This window comes from Xiphophorus hellerii, chromosome 5 (assembly GCF_003331165.1).
Source record: "Xiphophorus hellerii strain 12219 chromosome 5, Xiphophorus_hellerii-4.1, whole genome shotgun sequence".
Classification (NCBI taxonomy): Eukaryota; Metazoa; Chordata; class Actinopteri; order Cyprinodontiformes; family Poeciliidae; genus Xiphophorus; species Xiphophorus hellerii.
The window spans coordinates 30,451,068-30,472,744 of NC_045676.1; the positions used below are offsets into that span (position 1 = coordinate 30,451,068).

General features: G+C 39.7%; 3 protein-coding genes across 3 annotated transcripts in view; 1 reads left to right on the forward strand and 2 right to left on the reverse strand.

Moving 5' to 3' along the window:
• uchl1 (ubiquitin carboxyl-terminal esterase L1 (ubiquitin thiolesterase)) lies at positions 1–5,176 on the reverse strand. The gene is made up of 9 exons (XM_032562706.1): positions 5,051–5,176; positions 4,949–4,960; positions 4,446–4,574; positions 2,780–2,921; positions 1,593–1,678; positions 1,325–1,372; positions 1,112–1,181; positions 981–1,039; positions 1–795 (listed from the first exon to the last, which is right to left on the reverse strand). The coding sequence occupies exons 1-9, from the start codon at positions 5,081–5,083 to the stop codon at positions 712–714; spliced, it is 663 nt and encodes a 220-aa protein (XP_032418597.1). The 5' UTR covers positions 5,084–5,176; the 3' UTR covers positions 1–711.
• anxa5b (annexin A5b) lies at positions 3,589–20,826 on the forward strand. The gene is made up of 15 exons (XM_032562702.1): positions 3,589–3,661; positions 7,186–7,190; positions 8,304–8,400; positions 8,653–8,687; positions 12,719–12,803; positions 13,125–13,219; positions 14,588–14,701; positions 14,795–14,885; positions 16,513–16,592; positions 16,672–16,722; positions 18,680–18,773; positions 18,970–19,065; positions 19,171–19,229; positions 20,291–20,413; positions 20,500–20,826. The coding sequence occupies exons 1-15, from the start codon at positions 3,604–3,606 to the stop codon at positions 20,560–20,562; spliced, it is 1,146 nt and encodes a 381-aa protein (XP_032418593.1). The 5' UTR covers positions 3,589–3,603; the 3' UTR covers positions 20,563–20,826.
• Positions 17,477–21,677, reverse strand: part of LOC116719901 (fibroblast growth factor-binding protein 1) — a 13,010-nt gene continuing 8,809 nt past the window's right edge. The window contains exon 3 of the transcript XR_004339284.1: positions 17,477–17,489. The gene's annotated coding sequence lies outside the window, so the exon portion shown is untranslated. The remainder of the gene's footprint in view (positions 17,490–21,677) is intronic.

Genomic DNA, 21,677 nt, shown 5'->3' on the forward strand with positions numbered 1-21,677 from the left:
CAACTTTAAATTCAGTTTTATTAAATAGCCATAGCTGAACAGCAGCAAACCATTTGAAAAGTGCATAAAGGTAAACAAATGAAAAAGTTGAAGCAGTTACCTTAAAATAGCACATCAACCAAGTCTACAAGAGCACTTTAACTACACCGTCACTTTAATGAGATGTCTGGAAAATCTGAAATTATCTGATGCTTCTTGTTGATTCTAGAACCATTTCCACAAAGTCCATTCAAAAACATGGGGGGACAGACTCAAGTTTCCTGAAACTGTGCCCTAAACGACTCAAGTATTGCATACTGTGAAACTAATGGAGCTGAGTTGTTAATGCCCAGTCCTTGTGAACTACAACAACTAAAGGCATGCAGAACAGGAAGTAGTTTCCACAGTTTCAATCTTGTTGGCACAAAAGGTGTTAAAGCAGTTGAAGTTTGACAGATGAACATAGAAAACGTAATGACATGCACAGGTGATGTTTCACAGATCAGTGGCATTTGTGAATAATTTTCAATAAGCTTGGAACACTGGCAAAATAAAGTTCAGAATTTTGTGCTAATGCTAAACACGTTACAGTTGAGGGGATGAAATGTATTCTAGTGCATAGTGCCTCCAGATGTGAAATAACAGACAACTGTGGGTCATCTCTTAACAGTTTGCGATGTAAATGCTGTAGAACAATGTCGCTTACAATTTGTTTGAGTTGGTCACAATAATTTAAGACTGACAGAGAGCCACAGCCGAGAAGCGGACTTCATCTTTCTCTCGTTCCATGAAGCTGCGGCACACTTTGGCTGCATCCTGCAGACAGAAAACTCAAAGTGGATTCTTAAATTTAAAGTGCAAAAATGATTTGATACCATTAGGATAAAATGAAAAAAAATCTTACAATAAGGATCTTTTGAATGCTTTTCATATACAACTCAAGCCAGTTTATCATCAAATGAGAATTTATACAAAAGGTAAGTTGGTTTTTTTTAGCTTACAGTGACAAAGGTCTCATCTTTGGTTGCTCCATGGTTCACTGGTCCGTTCATCTTCCCATCTTTGACACAGAGATCGCTCCATTATGAATCAATGTCAAAAACATGATTAGGGTAAGTGTTTACATGCTTACCAAATTCATAGAGTTGTCCGTTCACATTCACAAAGGCGATAAAGTGGAAGTTTACTTGTTCACCTTCTGGCTGCATTAGGAAAAAAAAGTGTGTTGACAGTTGTTTATCTCAGAACTCCTAATACTAGTGTTAATATGCATAAGGGTAAAAGTTTCTGGTTTAAAGGTACGACTCATATCAAACTGTTGCCACAGTTTATAGATGCATCTTACCCGACATTGTCCCTCTCTTGCAACCTCATTGTGAGCCTCACAGATTACCTAGAGGAAGAGATTTGACAGGTTGTGTCAATGTTAATAATTCAGCCTATAGCTCCCCCCTGTGGCAGAAAGAAAACTGGCAGCTAATCATGCAAGACTGACAATTTGCTTTGGATTATTTTGGGTTCATGTAAAAAAAAAAAAAGAAAAAAAAAAAGCTCTATTTATTGAAAAACAGACTGACATGTTACAAAGCGTTTCTCTTTAGTCTGTACATTACCTTGTTTCCCTCCAGATGTTTGGAACGCTCATCTGGAGACATGCCAGCCGTCTCATCTAGAAAGGTCTTCAGGACTGAGCCGTTCTCTAAACACATTTGTCAAGTCAGCAAAGCGGTCGGCTCAAGCACAGTCAGCCATCACTACATTTTACCTGATCTGCTCCGAGACAGGTGATTGTCTGTTTCTCCAATATTAATATTTCATAAGTTTACAATTGACTAAGCCTGGAAAACCCAAACAGACAAATGAGAAGTTCAACCATGGACAGTTTTGTAGCAATACTTTGGAGATTAAAATATGATATCAGGGTTTCCCCCAGGAAACATGGCAAGCCTGGTGGGAGGGCAGTCCACCATGGTTAATTTTTAATTGGCATAAAATTAAGTTATGCTACAAAAATTTGGAGGTGCATGATCAGACAGTTGGAAATAGAGAGACCAAAAGGCTGGTGCAGCACAACTGATGCTCACCCCCCCAAAGCCCGAATCAATTTGTAAACTATAAACCTAGCTTAATCCGTCTTTATCACCGATTTATAGAAACAATATATAAAAATGTTTAGCCTGGTGGGATCGCTAGTAAAGCCTGGTGACCCACCAGGCTTATAATACACTGGGGAAACACCAATTGAGATTTGGTTTTATAAAAAACAAAACAAAACAATAAACACCACATTTTGCACAAAAATGACATGTACACATGTTCTAGATGTTTTAGTGACCACCCCAAAAAAAAAAAGTGAAATGATTTACTTTGATTATTCTAGTACTGTCAGATCCTGCTTGGATTAGGTTTTTCAAGTTTTGGCATTTTGCAACCCTGTCAAGGGAAACACATTTCCTATTAAATAGCATTTCAAAATTTAAAAGTGTTCAAGCTTCATGCTTGTGTAAAATCCAGGAGAAAAGTCACATTTGTCTGCTTGAAATGGGAGTTGTAATATTACAACACTGGGTCTTACAGGGTTGAAGTATTGTTTACATACAGACCAGGCCTGGGAAAAAACTTTCATGTCAAGAGCCAGCTTGTTCCTACTGTTAATCAAGACTCAACTTGTAGATGCAGAGCACCAATCACCTCAAATTACACTTGTTTTACTTTAAGCCTAACTACAAAAAAAGAAAAGAAAAAAAAGATTAACCATTACCACTACAAAATATGAAAAGGTTTTTACTGCTGCACTCACCAAAAGTCATTTTGGCCTTATTGTTGGCGATGGCGTGCACCAGGGCGATTGTGCCACAGGAATTAGAGGCGACCTGCTTCAGGAAGTAGACGTCAGAGCCTCCTGAAATCTTGTTCGCCTGCTGGGTCCTGAACGCCTCATGCTGCCATGCACAGATACAGTTAGTCTGATTTCATCTGCAGCCAACAACAGTTGGTGATGATCATTCATAGTTTCACTGAATGAAAACGAGGCCGTCCATTCTATATCTGGGAGGCATTTCAAGTTTGTACAGCAAAGCTGTTTATCAAGAGAAATCTGAAAGTTGACCATTTCTGCAGGAAACAAATGACGGGCAAGTTTCTGCCAGTTGTTCATAATACAAGTCCAAGCTACACTGCTTAAAAAAACCCGCAAAACTAGTCAAAGGCTTTAAAATAATTTTCACAATAGTTACAAAAAGGAACCAGGAGCTCTGACACTACCTTTTAGTTCACGTTTTAGACCCATCTGAAAACAAACCCATGCTTTTAACTCGGGGAAAATGTAGCTTCCTTTTTTAACATTTTGTCAACTTTGATACAGGCGTTTTAGAAAGGGTTGCTTACATATCCACATATTCGTTGTGATGAATTAAAAGTGATTTAAACCCCTTCTAAAAAATAATCTGAATGCTCCAACCTCTGCTTAGCAGGGAAACAACCAGGGTTCAGTTTTCTAAAGTCTTCAGATAAGAAAGTCTTCAGATAAGAAAGTCTGACTAATGAGTTTGACACAGAATCCGAGCTGCTGGACGTCCAGAGTAAAGCTGAAATTAGCCGTCATGCCAGCGTAATTCAAACAAAATGAGCAAAAACAATTACTCAGAACACATACCATCATCATACATACATTCTTTCCCTAGTGGCAGTAACCTCCTCAGCACGTCAGTGTTCTTCTTAGGCCTCTAATGAGCCATCATTTGATGCAGGTGTGCTAAACCATGGAGAGAACTAAAACATGCAGGATGCCGGCCCTCGAGGACCCACTCTGGGCACCCCTGCTGTACATGGACTCCCTTTTCAGTTCACCAACATTTTTTGTACCAAAAATCCTTTTTTCTGGAACAAACTTCCAGAAAACTGCAAACACCTGAAATACTGAGTTCCTTTAAATCAAGACTAAAAACCCAAAAGTTGCTTTGGAGAATTTAACATTTGATGTTTGTTGATTTTAAGATTTGACAAAATGGAATGTCTGATGTGTTGGCTTTGATGATGCATTTGATTTTTTTAAATGTTTTTATGATTTTAAGCATTTTGAACTGCCATGTTGCTGAAATGTACTATGAAAATAAACTGGACAGTTTGACTTTATTGGTGGTTTGCAATGTCTCAACTTTGTGAGAAACGGCATTTTGAATCTCCATTAGCGCCATAGAACGCCTAACAGATTCCTTGAAATACATCATTTGTATTGAATTGATGAGTTTAAATTTTATTACTATAATCATCTGATCAGAGAGATTGGCCTTTAATAGCCTACAGATCAATCTGGACACAAGACATCTGCTGATTCACTTCCTGACCATCAGTCGACTCCCAGCATGTCAGACCGAGTCTTCAGATTCTTACCCCTCTCTCTCTCCCTGCCTGCCCAGCCACCCCACCTAAACAGCCCCCGAGCCTTCCAGCTCGCCATGAATTACCTGTTGCGTCAGGGGGAAGAGCAGCATCAGGGCACAGGATGGCTTCGGGACGGCGGTTAGCTGCTCACCCTCCAGACCCAAAATATCCACGAAACGCCAGCGTCCACTCACACCGAGCTTGCGCATAATCTGAAACACGCAAAAGTCGTCCATTAAGAGCGAGCAGCTTCACACCTGGAAGCAAACGAGAGCGATATGTCGACAGAGGCGACTGGAAGATGCTAGGTCGGGGTCCAGACCACACCCTGCAGCCCAGACAGGAAGGATGCTGTCGCCCTTTAATACCCCACACACTCACACGCTTCCACCGCTCGTTGCTTACAAGAATTTATTAAAATACGCCACAATAATAAGTCAACTTTATATTCCTCCATCAGAAACCTGTCGGTACTCTGTATTCAGTGCAACAGTCCTGACTTAAGAGTTGCTGTGAAACTTACCTGACGGTTGGATTTAACGGTTACCAACTGTCGCCATTATTGATTCTAACGTTTAATACCAACCTTGTTCAGCATCTGAAATAAAAATGAAAACAAGAATATTAAAATTCACGGTTCTTGTTGAAGAACAGTTAAACTATCGATGGAGCAGCCGTTTTTCCCCACCTCGGGGTTGATTTCCATCGCAGTCCACTCCATGGTCGGAAGGTTTGGCAGTGACTCAGCAGATAAACCGTTAGACTAGAAAACTTCACTCTGATTTCAGACCTTTCAGCTCGAGCGAGTGGCGCACCCGACCTTTATAGCCCGGATCAAACCATACGCCAGCAGACGTCGGGGGGTCTTTCGGAAAGAATAACCGTTGGTGTGCGCATTTATAATTAAAATTCAGTTACGTGCAAATAGCTAGCTTTGTTTACTATTCTTCTAAACAAAATAACATCCAAAAAATAAGCTTCACTGTTGTGGAAAATAATTAGATGAAAGAAAGATGCTGCCTCTTTCCCCCCCCAGAATACAGTGGTTGAATCTGTTTCTGGAAACAAAGGTGTGACGTATTGATCGCTTCAGGGTTTATGTCAGAGCCAACTTCTCATCTGCTTAATGAATTCAATTTTATTTGTTATTCTCTCAACGCGAGTATATTACTGTCCGTGGCTGCATATTGTCGGTTTGTAAATAAAGCTTTTTTTAATTATTATTTTTTTTAAAGTTTCATATCTGCTTCAGATTTAAAAGATACGACTTGGAAGAAGGTTCAAGAAAGAGGGGAATGGCTGTAATTTCAAACAAATTCAGCTGGAATCAATCAGTCTATCAATCAATCAGTCTATCTATCTGCTACAATAAATAAAACAGTTGAAAATAAGAGCCTTAAAATATAGATTAAACATTAAAAGTAATAATTTTATATATAAATACAAATTTACATGCATTATTATAGACAAAAACTCTTAATACAAGAATAAGACCAAAACGACCAGACTATTTGAGACATAATTAGAAGAAGACACTTTAGGACAAAAATATTTCATAAAGTAACAACGCAAGAAATATCTGAACTACATATTTTTTGTTGACTATCGACTGTCTGCATCTTCTTTAAATGACTCAGCTACTTTTTTCACTTTCGCTGGTTCGCAACTCTGTCCGCTAGATGGGGCTGTAACCAAGTATGAATCAAGTTTGAACAGTGACCTTACCTGAAACAATAGCATTTTTTTTTCCAATTTGAACTCTTAATTTGTAGTTCTTTGCTTACTGCCTAATGAGAACATAGTGCTTACCCAACATGTTCATTATTGTAATTTGTTTGATACTTACCTGTTATTTTCACTATTCTTATCTGACAAAATATTATCATAAATCTAGGGAGAGTGTATGTTTATTTTAACTGTACATATTTCCGTATCAGATGACAACTTTATTGAGCAGTTTATGGCTCTTCTGTCCTCACTTGCATACATGACCAATGAACAAACAATATACACCCGAAAAACAGACCTCAACTATTCACCAAAGGTTAGTGATACACCATGAAATTAGGGTATATTTAAAATGCTCTATGACCTTTCCAGATAAACTTAACATGACCTGCTCTAAACTTTGAATGCACATGTCCAACTTTTCAGTGTTTTGGTACGTTTTGCACAACTCGTTGTTCTCTAACAAGTCCAGACCTAAATCCTATTTAGAATGTGTGAACACACACTCTTCAGGCATGTGCCTTTTTGTTTATATGGTGACATATCAGTGGGAGGAGGATTTTTGGCATACCAGTCCACAAGGCTCCACAGTGTTTCCCTTAACAATGCCAATCAGCATAGTTTGTTTCCATGGTGATATTCTTAATTGACAAGAGTCTGGTTTTGTTTCCTCATAACAGCACCTGAATGCGATTTAGTTTTGAGCTGAACATCATGTTGGACTTTTATGTGACCTATTTTATAACCTGCATTGATGCCCTCTAGTGTCTGTATTAATGTGAATGTTTTCTGTCTGTTAGCAGGGTCCTCCTATGATATTTAACACTAATAAATATTTAAAGACTTGCTATCCGGTGTCAGGTATGCTGTATGGATCGATCTTCTTTCAGGTCTGGTTTTATAAAGCCACATCCTGCCATAAGCAGGATGTGCCTTTATAGGTTGCCGCCATAAGCGGCCGACAGCTCTGGTTTCGGTTTCTTGCAATCCATCAATCCTGAGAGGCGGGATTCACTGGTCGCAGGACAGACAGGACAAACAACCATGCACACACATGCTCACACCTAAGGAGAATTTAACCAATTAACCTGACAGCCCGAGTACCCAGAGAGAACCCAAGCATGAGCAAGCACTCCCCGGGCCGGGAATCAAACCCAGGACCTTCTTGCTGCAAGGCAACAATGCTACCAACTGCGCCACTGTGCAGCCCGGTTTCCTGCAATATGGAACCATTTTTTAAACTTGAAAAACAACATATAGAAGTTATAGAAGACAATCTAAACGTAGGTGAACGTGAATTTTTTAATATTCTTTTTTTTCTGTTTAGGCGGAGACTTTTGCAGCCCAAGAGTTACACATGAAATAACCTAATAGTTATCAGGTGGTGAGGAAAAACATCTCCAGGCTGAATGAATGTCAGTCCTACCAAACCTAATTAGGTTTTAGGAACAAAATTATGCGTTGTTCACCTATTTTTTCAGCCTTCACTGCAGCTTTAACAGGAAGAGGTCTTCCTGCATTTGGCCCCATATTGAAGGCAGCTCTGGAGTTGTTTTTGCAAAACATGCAAAAATAATGTAAAACTGAAAATCAAATGAGTTACTCCTAATTTATTTATATTTTATTTTATTTTCTCAGACTTCAATCATAAAGACTCTAAAATGACTGATAAACTCAGGGAATAAACCTATGTGTGTATGCATGCAGTACCTCACCCAAATATTCATGCTACAAATCATTTTGCATTTTCTTTGGATTCTTTTTTAAAAATATATATAGTTTTATGTCAGACCAGCACAAAGAAGCGCACAATGGTGAAATGTTTGGGAGACCATAAATGGTTTGCAAAATTTTGCTCAAGTAATAATCTGAAAAGTTTAGCATGCTTTTGTTCCCTTCCCCTCAGCTCCCTCTAACATACAACCCAGTGCACTCACTGGTCTGTACAGAGGTCAACTAATGGTTAAATGAAGCCCAGCTGGGAGTAAATATCATCAGTATTAATGCAGGGATTCCGTGAAGCTGAGAAAGTACAAAGGAATATGAACGCGTTTGTGACGCACTTAACTGGACAGAAGGCACATGGAAAAAAACTTTAAAAGAGCTCCAGAAAACTTTCAAATGTGAAATGATGGTTCTATGACAACCGTATTTCCCAGAATGCTTTTAGAAGAAGCCGCGTGGCGTCATGGGACGCACCGGGGTGTGGTCAGCGCACTACAGAGTTTATGTTAGTGGTTTCCTCCTGCCGTCCTTCTCTCCTCTCTGCCGGCTGCGCTCGGAGCTTCTCCCGACGGCTACATCTCAGCGGTAAGTCCCGCTCAGATCCGGTTCAGATCCGCCTCAGCTGGGCAACTTTAGGAAAACTTTCTGCGCATCTGCAGTGAGGCAGAGATAGGAAAAGTACCTGTGAGGATTTAAAAGGAGAAGAAAAAAAGGAAAAGTTAACAGCTGCCTGACCGCAGAGCAGACAGAGCAGGAAACTCGGTTAAAGCTGGTCGAATCTATTTTTTAATGGATGTTCAGGTCAAAGTTTTGATTAACGCTCCTGTTTCTCTGCAGATCATCTTGAAAAACCTCCCAAGATCTTCAAAATGGCAAGTTCTTTCATTACAGCTATGACTAACGTCAAAAAGAAATTCTGGGAATATATATAAAAAAATGTATGGAATTAGAGTCTGGAGTTAAATCCGTTATTTATGCAAATATGTGACTCCTCGATTTTTAATCAGTCTGAACTTGTGGCCACGCCCACCAACTCCTTACTATGTGATCTTTAGCTTTTCCTCTGTTTGCACTCAGATGTCGTTTTTTTTTTTTTTTTTACTAGACTAGCTGTCTAAACTTTAATTATCGTGTTTTAAACCAAATCATGTGGCAGTGATTTCAGTTTTTCTAAATGAGGAAACATGTTGAGTCGGTATTTTACTGGCTTCTTGCAACTGTGTTGAATTTGAATGAATATACATTTTTAGCCACATTAATGTTTCAAATCTTTCAAGTTTGACCAGGTTTGGTGTGTACTGAAGGGCGTGTTCAGCACACAGACAGCTTTCGTTTGGGGAAGTTTGGTGTATGACTCACTGTGGGCTCTGTTTCCACTGGGTGGGGCCCTGGATCCCTCTCTGCTCTTTAATGCGCTCATTTCTGCCTCCCCTCCTTCTCTTAAAGGCAGATCAGCCGTGTTTCTCCTCACCAGGGTGGAGTTTGTATCAACGTTCCAATAAAACAGCCAAATTAAGACAGGAGGATTATTAAATCCTCCCGTCAGATTTAATAATCCGACGGGAGGATGTCTTTTATGATGCTTCAGTCTCTCGGCTGAAACTGAATCCAGATGTTTCATTGGGTTTTCAAAGCTTTCACACTTTGATATATATATTTTTTCATGTTTCAAGTTGAGACATTTTAAGATAAAGAAAACTTTAATTTAAGTACATTTATTTAGTGGAGGGAAAAATAAATCTCAAACTACAAAATAGATGTTTTCAATGTGGATGTTTTCAACATCCATTTTGTGTGCTTTAATTTCCACTCCACCTGTTTAAGTTGCTCGGTGTGTCTGCGAAACTTTATTTAGCAATACACCACTTCCTGCTTTCTCTGGCTGTAAATAGGACATGGTAGAGAATTTAAAAGGATGAAAACAAATCATGTTATTTGAGAAAGGCAGATGTGCACTGAAATTCAAAAGTCAGGAAATGACAAAAAGAAAACGGTAAGTGTATAAAAATAGTTTTATACACGCAGCCAGATATAAACAGAACTTAACAGAGTTTTGCTTGTTGTTGGAGGACTGCAGCAAAGGGGGGCATCTTGTCGGGTCGCCATAGCAACCTTCAGGAGTGATTTCTATGGCGACCAGTTGTTTGGAAGGGATGCAGGAAAGAGTTGCTGACCTACCACCACAAACTCAGAAGTGTGGAGTTTGTGAATATCAACAAACTCCACACTTCTGAGTTTGGACTTTTAACTTTCAGCTTCAGTCAAATGAGACTAAAGCTGAACCTTTTAAATGCCTTTAGCAAACAAACACTGCATACAGGTGAAGAGAGTATATCATTATGAAATATTTTAAATCAGAGATGTTTTTCATTATTTAAATCATTGCACTTTCAAGTTAAATTTTTCTGCCTAACAGACAGGCTTACTTTCAATATTTAAATGGCTGACTAAACACGGTCAGCTCATATGAACCAGCTTTTTAAAACAACATCCTGTGTTAATTTAATGCTTTAAAGCTGCTCTCTGTTTGTAACTTTTATAAAACCTTTTTTTTCCTGTGAATTTGTTGAAACTGTCTCTATGTCATGACAGTGTAGGAGACAGATAATCTGTGAATAAATTGAGCTCCTCTGCCTTCATTCAGTGCTATCTAGAAACAACCAATCAGAGCCAGGAGGTGGGTCTTAGAGCTGTCAATCAAGCCCATGTGTGAGAATGCTAAGACTAGTTAGCATAGCCATCAGAACGGGTTTCCTGTGGTAATGTGAGTTATTTCTCACCATTACCACATGTGGCAGCGAGTACATGAGGGTGATTGATAGTGCTAAGACCCTCCTCCTGGCTCTGATTGGTTCCTTCTAACCGGGAGCGGTGCATTTCTTCAGATGGCAACCACAGCACAGGGAGGAGGTGAAGGAGCTTGATCTTTTCACAGATTTTTTTTGTCTCATATTATATATATATATTATATATACGGTTTTAACAAATATGTAAAAAAAAAGTTTAAAGTGCAAAAACATCCCAATAATTTTCCATTTTTTTGTTAGAGCTGCATTTGGTTTCCATGGTGGAAACGCTGACACAAGGTGTTGGAGGGCAGGTCTCATCACATCCAAGCTGCTCATATTGAAATGTATTTAATATTTAAAATGCATTTCATGACATAATGAGGGTCTCCCTGTCATATTGGCATACATAAATAGAGAGGAGAGATGCCGCCTATGATTTAGCGGCTCAGACTGCCTCCATGTCTGAACTCGCTCAGTAGACAAATCCCACACATTCCGGAGGAAACGTTTTATCACCTTCCCAATCAGCTGTTTGACAGCTGAGCTACCAGACCTGATAAGCTAGTGACGTTGATGGAGAGAGAGTTTCCTGGTGCCATGTTGGCATTCCTGCCTGCTGAAACCGGCACAGTTCTCCTTGTTGGCTCCGGCAGTAATTCCCCCCGCCCGCCTTTCATGACTTCAGGATCAGAATTCCAGAAGCATTCCAGTGGTTTTCCTCTCCAAACATCTCTCTCTTCTCCTAGAAAATAAAAAAAAAACGCTTCACTGATACGATGCAGATGTGCTACAGTCTGATCTGATGCGGGAACAACATTGTTTAACTGTAAATTTATTAAAAGGTTGACTTGTATTACATTATTTTTTTCAGTTCTCATTAGTCTACTACTTTCAAAATTTCTGCTATATCCAGGTCAACTGACTAATAGTCAAACTGAATTACAGTTATTTTTTTAGCTTCATGCTTCTGTGCTTTGGTTTATCTCTAAACTGAATTCAAAAAGCAGCTTGCACTAAATGTATAAAGTTACATAAACAACTAGCAGATGCCTGGTTTTTAAATGCGCAATGTAAAGGACAGAGATGGGTCTTGTGCAAAAGCATCAACTATAGGAACAGATGATTTGTAGTGAAGCAGAAGAGTTGGCTCCCACTTTGTTTTTCCTTTTGCTGCTCAGCTCTCACTCTCAGTGGCTCCGCCCTCCTCACAGCAGAACTTTGTTTTGATTGGCTCATCTAATACTGACAGTCTTCTCGAAAACAGAGCAAGTATTAACTAAGAAGAGGAGCCGCATCAACCCATCCGGGCTGAGGTGTTAGATTGTTTTGAATGCCAACCTGCAGTGCAGACATAGACGGATTGCTGAGTTTGGTTCTGTTTGAGAGATTTGTTAAAAATGTTTTCCTAATTTGTTCTTGTGTCAAATAAAAATTAAAAAATGTAATTAAAATATTAAAAGAACAAATACATAACATTTGACAAGTACACAAGTCTTACTGCTTTTTGTTTTTCCCAGCTTGCCATCCAAAAATATGTCTAGATATTTGAATATTTAATACTATATGGCGGAACTCTGAGTATTTTTCCCCTTTGGCAACATATTTGTACAATTTTTCTGTTATTGTACTTGGCTAGTTTTTTTTATATATTTAAATTTTAATGGATGTTCAGGTTAGGAATGCACTAACCCATTCCTAACCCAGATTCTAGGGTTAGGAATGTTCACGGAACTTCCCATTCCATGAACTTTGGAATGGGAAGTTCAAATATCAGAACTTCCCATTCCAAAATCTCAGGTATAAAATATAAATCCAATATAGAAAACAGCGCTGAATTGACTTAAAACGTGTCTATTCACACACAGACATAAATGTACCGAATTACAAGCAGATGAAAAGTAGCCTTTTCAATGCATTTTTAGCAATGCTATTCATGTACAAAATCACTGTTACATAAACCTATTCTATTCCTTTGTTTAATGGTAAAGAATAATATGCGATTCTCTTTCCTGATCAAGTTAAATCATAGGTGTAAGTTGACCTAATGGAAATCTGCTGAATGAATTAAGAATATATACAGTATATGTAATTTTTCCATAATTTCCTGGTTTCAGGCCACCAGAGGAACTGTTAAAGCCAGCACTAACTTCAAAGCCAGTGCAGATGCGGAGGTTCTGCAGAAAGCCATGAAAGGATTGGGTAAGATCCTCATCTTGCGGTCAAATCTGCAGCAGACCGATGAATGTTTTAGGGAAGGCCGTGTAGTAAGCAGTGATCCCCACCCACTCAGCCAGCAGTGAGTCATGAACACGTGAGCAGCTGAGGGTAACATGAAACTCCTCTGTGGGCGCAAGCAGAACTGCTGACTGTGACGCTGGGCCGCGTTTGTGTGGGCTACGCTGATCCAACCAAGAATCCTCCTAAATGGATCGGGCTTGTTATTGTGGTTACATAACATGGGTGTCATGTGAGAGTCGCTATCGTGGCTCGCCTGAGTAACCATGGTGTTTGTTGCCGTAGGGACCGACGAGGATGCCATCCTGCAGCTGCTGACTGCTCGCAGCAACGCCCAACGACAGGAGATCAAGGCGGCCTACAAGACTCTGTTTGGAAAGGTCAGGGTGCAAGTTCCTGTAGAGCTTGACCTTTAACCTCTAATGAAGAGTGAACCTGACATCACTCTGGCCCTAGACACTTCTGTGTGGTTTTCCTGAATTTAAGTTGATACATGTTAAAAACGTTATGAAATCACCTTCAAGTTTGCATTTGCTGAATTCACTGTTGACAGAAGTTTCCTTTTAAATGTATGTAACTTTTACAAAAGAAACATTTTTTCACAAATTTGTTGAAATTGTTACTACATGGTGACGGTATGGTATGAGACAGATAATCAGTGAAAAAAATCGAAACCTGCCTTCTCCCAGTGCTAACTAGAAATAACTAATCAGAACCAGGAGGAGGGTGTTGGCGCTGTCAATCACCCTCTGTGTGACGCTGCTTATCCCTCATTTGCTCTCGGCTACGCTGCAGCTAGCAGAGCCAGTTGTGAATGCTCAGGCTAGATAGCCATGCCACCGTAAATGGCAATTAAACTGTTTTCCTGTAACAGTGAGTTGTTTCTCCACAAGTAGCACAATTAGCAGTGAGTACACAAGATTGATTGACAGCGGTAAGGCACTCCTCTTGACTCTGATGGTTTTTGACTGGGAGCTACTACTGCCATTTCTTCAGATGGCTGTAGTAGCTCAGGTAGATTAATGTTTTTCATGGTGTTGCTTTAGATTTTTATCTGCAGGACCAGTGAAATGGTCTAGCATAAAAGGTTGTGTATGCTGCTTTATCTAATATCTTTAGGTGAAAAAATATGTTAACTCCTGAGATTTTATCTCAGGCTGTTGTTCCACATAATGTTTGGCATTAAACACATTGCTACCACATTTAAAGGTGTCAAATGTTTAGAAATGCATACAGTCAATCTGTATTGGTAAGAGCAGGTAGCATAGCAGCTGACCGCGGCATTAGCTGACTCCAATGTTTTTCAAACAGCTGGTTAAACTGGGTTTGACTTCAGAGGGGAATGGAACCAGAATTGTTTCACTCTCCATCTATAACACCATTAGTCTATAAAAGCTTGAAGTTATTATAAATGATGCTACAGATAGACTGTGAAACCAAAGATGACTACAAAGTAAGTCACTAGCTAGCTTAGCAATTGAGAGCCAAAAACATGACTATAAGGTTAATTGGTCTTTCTAAATTGCCTTTAGCTGTGTTTGTGTGTGTGTGTGTGTGGGGTGTGTGTGTGTGTGATGAACTGGTGACCTGTCCAGAGTGTATCCTTCCTCTCACCCAGTAAACTCTTTAGATGGACACCAGCCCCCATGTTGACCCTGCAGGGATAAGTCTCAAACAGAGACACATCTGACACATTTTTTGAGATGCATTGTGATGCAGTAACTTTAATGTGTTCTTCATGATGTCAGGACCTGGTGGACGACCTGAAGGGAGAGCTGGGCGGCAAATTCGAGACGCTGGTCGTGGCTCTTATGACTCCGCCTCTCACCTATGATGTGACATGCCTTCGAAATGCCATCAAGGTATCAGACATGAGGCTGATTTAAAGCTTTCAGTGACTCTATTGAATGCTTGTCTGTTTGTTTTTGTTGACATTTCCCTCTTTTGACCTGTAGGGGGCAGGAACAGATGAGAAGGTTCTGGTGGAGATACTTTCCTCTAGAACACCTCAGCAGGTGAAGGACATAGTTGCTGCTTACAGACAAGGTGAGGCTTCTACAGATGCTCTGTTGATCACCTGACACGGAGCTCTTTGAGATCACCACACTATAATTTGGATGAGAAACTGTTCAACATAAACAGCTATTAGGATTTTTTCCCACCAAAACACTTCCAGTACTTTACTGAGCATGTGGCTCCAGTCTTGTTAAGAACTGGTTTGGTGTTTCAGTTCCAGAGAGCCGAATCAGTGCAGCTTCATTACATGACTAGGAATCTGTTGTGATAAATGCTGGATTATTTCTGAGTTTTTGAGTAGTTTTGTTTTTTTTGGGACTAAAGCCTCCTTATGAGGGTTGAGTACTCATAAGGAGTACTTACCCTAACCTGCACCACCGCCGTGCCCGTATTTTGAGTTTTTCTATGGGCTCACTGTGGAGAGAGATGGTTGATTCATTCAAATCAAAACAGACGGAGGGTGGATCTCATGCACCATAAGCATCATTAAAGCACTTGATTTGGAGTCAGGTCATTGTCCAACATTAGGTTGCAGTGATGCGTTTCCATTACAAATGTGCTCAAGACTTTGCAATCACAGCGTTTCCTATACAAAACAAAATTAAAATCACATGTGAGTAAGTTTGTTCATGCAGTCAGTTACTAAAAAACATGCCGCGCCAAATACTCCCTGTCTTCTGCTTTGTTGTTTGTGCCAGTGGCAACATCCAGGTGTTGACCATGTGACTTGTATGATGCCAAAAAAGTGTTTCCATTTCAGTTTTGCGAAGTAATTATTATTTTTTTTATACGTCCAGAAAAACCACCTCACCCTACTGCTAAAGATTTTTTGGTAACACTTTATTTGAAGGGGTGTGCAGAAGACTGACATGACGCTGTCAGAAACATGACATAACACCCGTTATGAACATGAAGGAGACTTTATAAATGGTTACGACTCTTGTACTGAAGTGCCATTTGGTAACTAAACACACGTTAAATGCAAAGTTGACAATTTTAAAATGTCAATGTCAAATTTATTTTTAAAGCACTTTAAAACAGGCATAAAACTGCACCAAAGTGCTGTACAAGAATGACAATAGATTTTTAATGTAAGGGTTAATGGAACTTAGCATTAAAAGTGTCATTATTTACCAAAAAATGCAAAGTTGACACTTTTAATACACTTTTAATCCAACCTTTAGTGCAACTTTGCATTAAAAGTGTCATTACTTACCGATTGCCTCTTCATGACAGTCATAAACATTCATGAAGACTCCTTCGTGTTCATAACAGATGTTATATCATGTATGACAGTGTCATGTCAGCCTTATGCACATCCCTTCAAATAAAGTGTTACCATGTTTTGTAATCAAATTGCTGTGTTTCTGTTAAGCAAATTTATTTTTGCAGCTTGTGACATTTGTACAGCACATTTCCTCTCTTAATGCCGCTATCATCAAGAGAGAGATTGGTCATGTTGTTACGACTGGTTAACACGTAGTTGTCTGTGCTCACAGCTTCACACACGCTTGTCTGTTCTTGGTCAAGGACATTTAAGCTCAACATGTTCATTCTGCCAACGTTCTGGACGGGAGACGTTCTTTAGTCTCTGGTGAGCAGAAGGAGCTCCTGGGTTGGAAACAAATCAAAGTGGTTGTGTTTGTGTTTCCCTCAGAGTATGACGACGACTTAGAGGAGGATGTATGTGGGGACACATCAGGTCACTTCAAGAGACTCCTGGTGATTCTCCTTCAGGTCAGTCTGAGTAGTTCCTCTTCTCTGGTTTTCCTCTTCTCTTCTGTTTCTACAGTATTTTTTTAAAATCTCCTTCCAGGCGAAAAGGCAGTCGGGAATCCAGGAGGGCAACATCGAGACTGATGCTCAGGTGAGTCTGTATTTTGTTTTCTCTGTGATGAGGGTGTAGCGTCATGCAGGATCTGCTGATCAGCTCTCCTGAATGAATGCAGTTAAGAGCCTTTTTGTGTCGTTTCTTTGACTTTGTATGACTTTGTGATTCAGATCCAGTTTGATCTGTTCATTTCACTCTTTCTATCTCTCTTTTTTTTCTTTACTGCAACATAAATGCAATCCAGAAATGTAACTCAGGGCCTCTAAATGGATTTAAAGATTTTTTTTTTTATCAGGGAAATAAAACAAATCCTGACTTTGAACGACAGAAAAAACATCTTGTTAAAATCCGTGCTGCGATTTTATAAGAGAAATTCTTAACATGATCACGCCTAAAAAAAAAACAACCCAAAATTGCTACTGTCTTTTTGTGTGATAAAACCAAACCAACAGGTTGCATCATATCACACACAGTATCTGAATTGATTCAGAGCTGTTGGATGGCAATTTTCTATTTACTGTACATTTAAAAGTAAACGGGGAAAAAACCCAGAACTAAACTTGATAAAACAAGAGACAACATGAAAGCTCTGATGGAGGAACGCCAGCATTTGGTCTGACAAACCAGTTAATGTAAATGCAGATGTAGATGAATAAAAAAACTTCCTGTACATAAACAAAGGGGAACCACCAACAGGAGATAGTCGTTTTGCCACTTTGCCATTTCATACCCGACCAGTTCTGCTTGTTTTGTAACCGACAAAATCTACCAACCATCCATCAGCAAAACAACAATTTAAAATACTATTTATATATACAGTAATTCATCTATAAGCTTGGGTGGACTGCTTTGCCTAAGGCCACATCAACGTCTGGAACTGAAACCACAAACTTTCAGATAGACAACTGTGCCATGGTTGTAATTTAAAGTAACTGTACTTCATTCATCATATAGTATAAGGAAATAAGTGTTTATATGATGCCAATAAATAACTGCAGTGGGAGGCCACATAGAGCTACTTAGGGTCAGAGGTCATATTCTAAGAGTGGTGAATGGATTGAATTTATGTAGTGCTTTTCTATTCATGCTGACCACTGAAAGCTTTTACTCTACAGTCACACACACACATACACACACACACCCCAGCACACTAATACACAGATTAGTAGACAGTTTGGGATTAAAGCTGCAGTATGTAACTTTTATAAAAATTATGGTTTTTTTTTAAATTGTTAAAATTATCATTGTGTCATGATGTTCTTGCTTTTGTATGCAAAAGCAAGAACCCCCCACTTGATGACTTTGTGTTTCTGTGTTTGATATGATGTAAAGCACTTTGAAATGCCTTGCTGCTGAAATGTGCTATACAAATAAAATTTGATTGATTGATGACAGTATAATATAAGCCAGATAATCTGAAAAAAAATCAAGCTCCTCTGCCGTCTCCCAATTCTCCCAGTACTAACTACAGAAACAAACCACTCAGTGAGAAACAACCAATCGGAACCAGGAGGAGGGTCTTAGCGCTGTCAATCACTCTCGTGCTCACTTCCTCCCGAATGCTCTTGGTTTTGCTACAGCTGGTTAACTAGCCGCTAATACTAAGGCTAGTTAGCACAGCCACTGATGATGGTAAAAGCTTTACGGGGTTAAAAGAGGACAACATTTGGATGCCATCAGCATAGTTATGAAAGGAAATGTTGTACTCCCTGTAATGTAAATAGAGCAGGAACTGAACCTGATCCCTGAGGTATATGATGTACATTACCTGCTGACTGTAACCGAGGAATAGATTATGCAGATTAGCTCATGCTTTGCATTACTTATCGATACAACAATCCTCAAGGCTTCATTAAAAGCTGCTGAACTGTTTGATAAATTTCAGGACATTCATTTCAAAAAGTTCTCCCTCCTAAATGAACGATTTAAATGAAACGACAGAGTCCGTCTGCAACAACGTGATTGTTGAAGGCGCTTTTGTTCCTGCCTGCAGGCTCTTTTTAAAGCAGGAGAGGAGAAGTATGGGACCGACGAACAGTCGTTCGTTACCATCCTGGGAAACCGGAGCGCCCAGCACCTGAGGAAAGGTTTGTTTTCTCATGTCAGCTGACTGAACACGGCGTAGCGTTGACGGCGGCTTGGATCAAGTGCTTTTCTACTCTTTGAGACAAACACAGGCAAAATAAACACATTAAAAGTTACTTTTAAACCAGTGGCTCAGACATCTTTAAGGTTGACCTCTGACCTTCTTCAGTCAAGCTGAAATCTGGAGCTGTGTTTCAGTGTTCGATGCCTACATGAAGATGTCTGGATATGAGATGGAGCAGAGTATTCAGAGGGAAACATCTGGAGGCCTGAAGGACCTGCTCCTGGCAGTGGGTAAGAAAACTAACCCAACCCCAATGTAGGCACCTCCTGTTAGCGTTTTAGCTTAACTCTCTGTTTCTTCTTCTAAATGACTGCGTTTGTTTTTTTGTTTTTAAGTGAAGTGTGCCAGGAGTGTTCCAGCCTATTTTGCGGAGACTCTTTACTACGCCATGAAAGTAAGACACTGTTTTACTATACATTTTTTGGAATTAAATTTATACAAAGTTCCCTTAAGACCAGGCCGGAAATCTGTTACTGCAGAAATGCGCCATCTTGGTAGGCAACCAGTGAACAGCGTTACATAAGAGCATCATTACTGAGAGTTAAATGTGTTTTTTAAGGCTTTTTCTGCTCTTTGGGAGAACCAGTTCAGTAACTAGCAACAGTCAACAAGTCATTTGTGTTTGCTGAGAGTCGTACAGCGAGGAGGATGACGATGTGGTTAGATGTGACAATGAGAATTGAAGTGTGATTGCATTGAAAGTGTGTAAAGTTGATCCGTGTCTCAAGAAAATAGCACCAGAAACGGCAAAAGATGCATTAATAATCAGATTATTAACAAGAATGTGCCTCCTTCTCTACTGCCTGCTATGTGTGACATACTGTATAATAAACAGCCGGTAGTAAAAAATGAGAAAGTTCTGTTTATTAACATTATGTGACTATAAATATGGTCACACAAACAGAGATTGCATGTGCTGAAGTTCAGCTCTGAATGTAATTTTTTTGCAGCTGTTGCAAGAAGAAGAAATTAATATTTGCACATCTACATTTTATACTTGCATTTCACACTTTGTGAAACGTAACAGTTTCGGTTCCGTTTAGAAACATTTGAAAATATCCTTACTGCTAATAAAGTGATCAGAGTCAGTCTGTGCCACATTAGATGATCTGTGTTTGTTTCCTCTGGATATTAATAGTCAGCCACACTGGTGAAAAGTTTGCTCAGCTTCACTGGATGTGATGAAAACGTCTCTTTACACACATTTGTTTTTACACCCTCGAGTCCAACAATATCCAACCGTCACTGTTCTTGAAGTGGGAAGCTGCTTCCGCCTGTGAAAATGGCGGCAGGAAACCCGGATGCAGGAAGTGTGGCATCATGTGGGAACTCTGTATATTTGGTTTGTAATTGTCTGTCAGCAGACGGATGATTTGAATGCAAGGTTCATGGAAGCTGCAGGGAACCAGCTGAAGCTCCAGCAGCATGATGTGTGTGTGTGTGTGTGTGTTTCAGGGAGCAGGGACAGACGACAACACCCTCATTAGAGTGATGGTGAGCCGCAGTGAAGTCGACTTGCTAGACATCCGAGCCGAGTTCAGGAAGATGTTTGCCTGCTCTCTGCATTCAATGATCAAGGTACGTACACGTTACAAATAACTCCATGCCCCACAAAAACATGTTGGAAATCAAAAAGGCTCCATAATTCTTCCTGTTGATGGCAGGGAGACACCGGCGGCGACTACAGGAAGACTCTGCTGTTGCTCTGCGGCGGAGACGATGCATAACTCCACCAGCAGGAGCCTGGAGCGCCTCCTCATATAAACTTGTCTTGTTTTGAGTGAGAGAGCATATCCATCAGGTCTTATGAAACCAAATATAGTCTTTGGAAGGTAGCTAACATTTTGTCCATATTAATGCAGCCTTTTCTACTAATATTATTCATTTACAAAACCAAAGGACCAGATTAGTTGTTTTTCTTTGCACTTTGTATGTCGGACCAGCGTATGCAACATTAAATGTTCCATTGAATAAAGATCAACTGAGTTGATTGTTTCTGTATTTTGTTTTTCAGTCGTACTGGTTTCAATTACACATGTAGTACTGTTTAAGGTCAGGAGAGGGAGACAGAGCGATTTAGATCAAATCCCAGCGCCTCATTGTAGAGATGTGATGGTAATTCCACTCATCAGGTTGGAACTGATTAATGGAGCAAAACAGTTGGGTGTGTTTCACTTCCTCTTGTGTTCTGTTATTTGTAACAATGCGAAGCTGATTTTATTTTTTTCAGTTTAGTAGAATTTCTGCTGCAGGTCTTTTTAAAACTTTACATCATGTTCTATTTTTTTAAGAGCAGCCCTCCCCAGTGACTCAGTTCCTTCAGACTAGCCAGCAGCAATTAGCAAGCACCTGGTGGAACAGGTGCTGAGCTCATTATAGGAGCTGCTCTTCAGTGCAACGCTAGTAGAAACATTGTTAAAAGGTTAATAGAGGAGCCATGTTGTGATGACTTCCTGAAGGCAAAGTTTCAAAAAGAGCTGGAGTTCTTAAAGAGACAGAGGCCCAATTTCTAGGTGTTGGATTATGATGTCAAATTTCTTTTAAGTCATATGTGATATATGCAGCATTTTAGCATCCAGAGGTAATATTACTTGGTTGGTTGTGCAATAAAATGGCACACTCCCAGGAAAATCCACAATACCGCCCCTTTAAAACCATCTGACGGTCCCTGTGAATATAAAAAATGAAACTGGAACTGAAACGACTGATGTGTTTTACCAACAAATTTTCTTCTTTTTCACGCAGAACTTCTCAACCAAACCATGACTCATCAATTCATGTTTAAAATCCTAAATCATCCCACTTTTCTTATTTTTCACTTCCACTGACTGAGCCAGAGTTT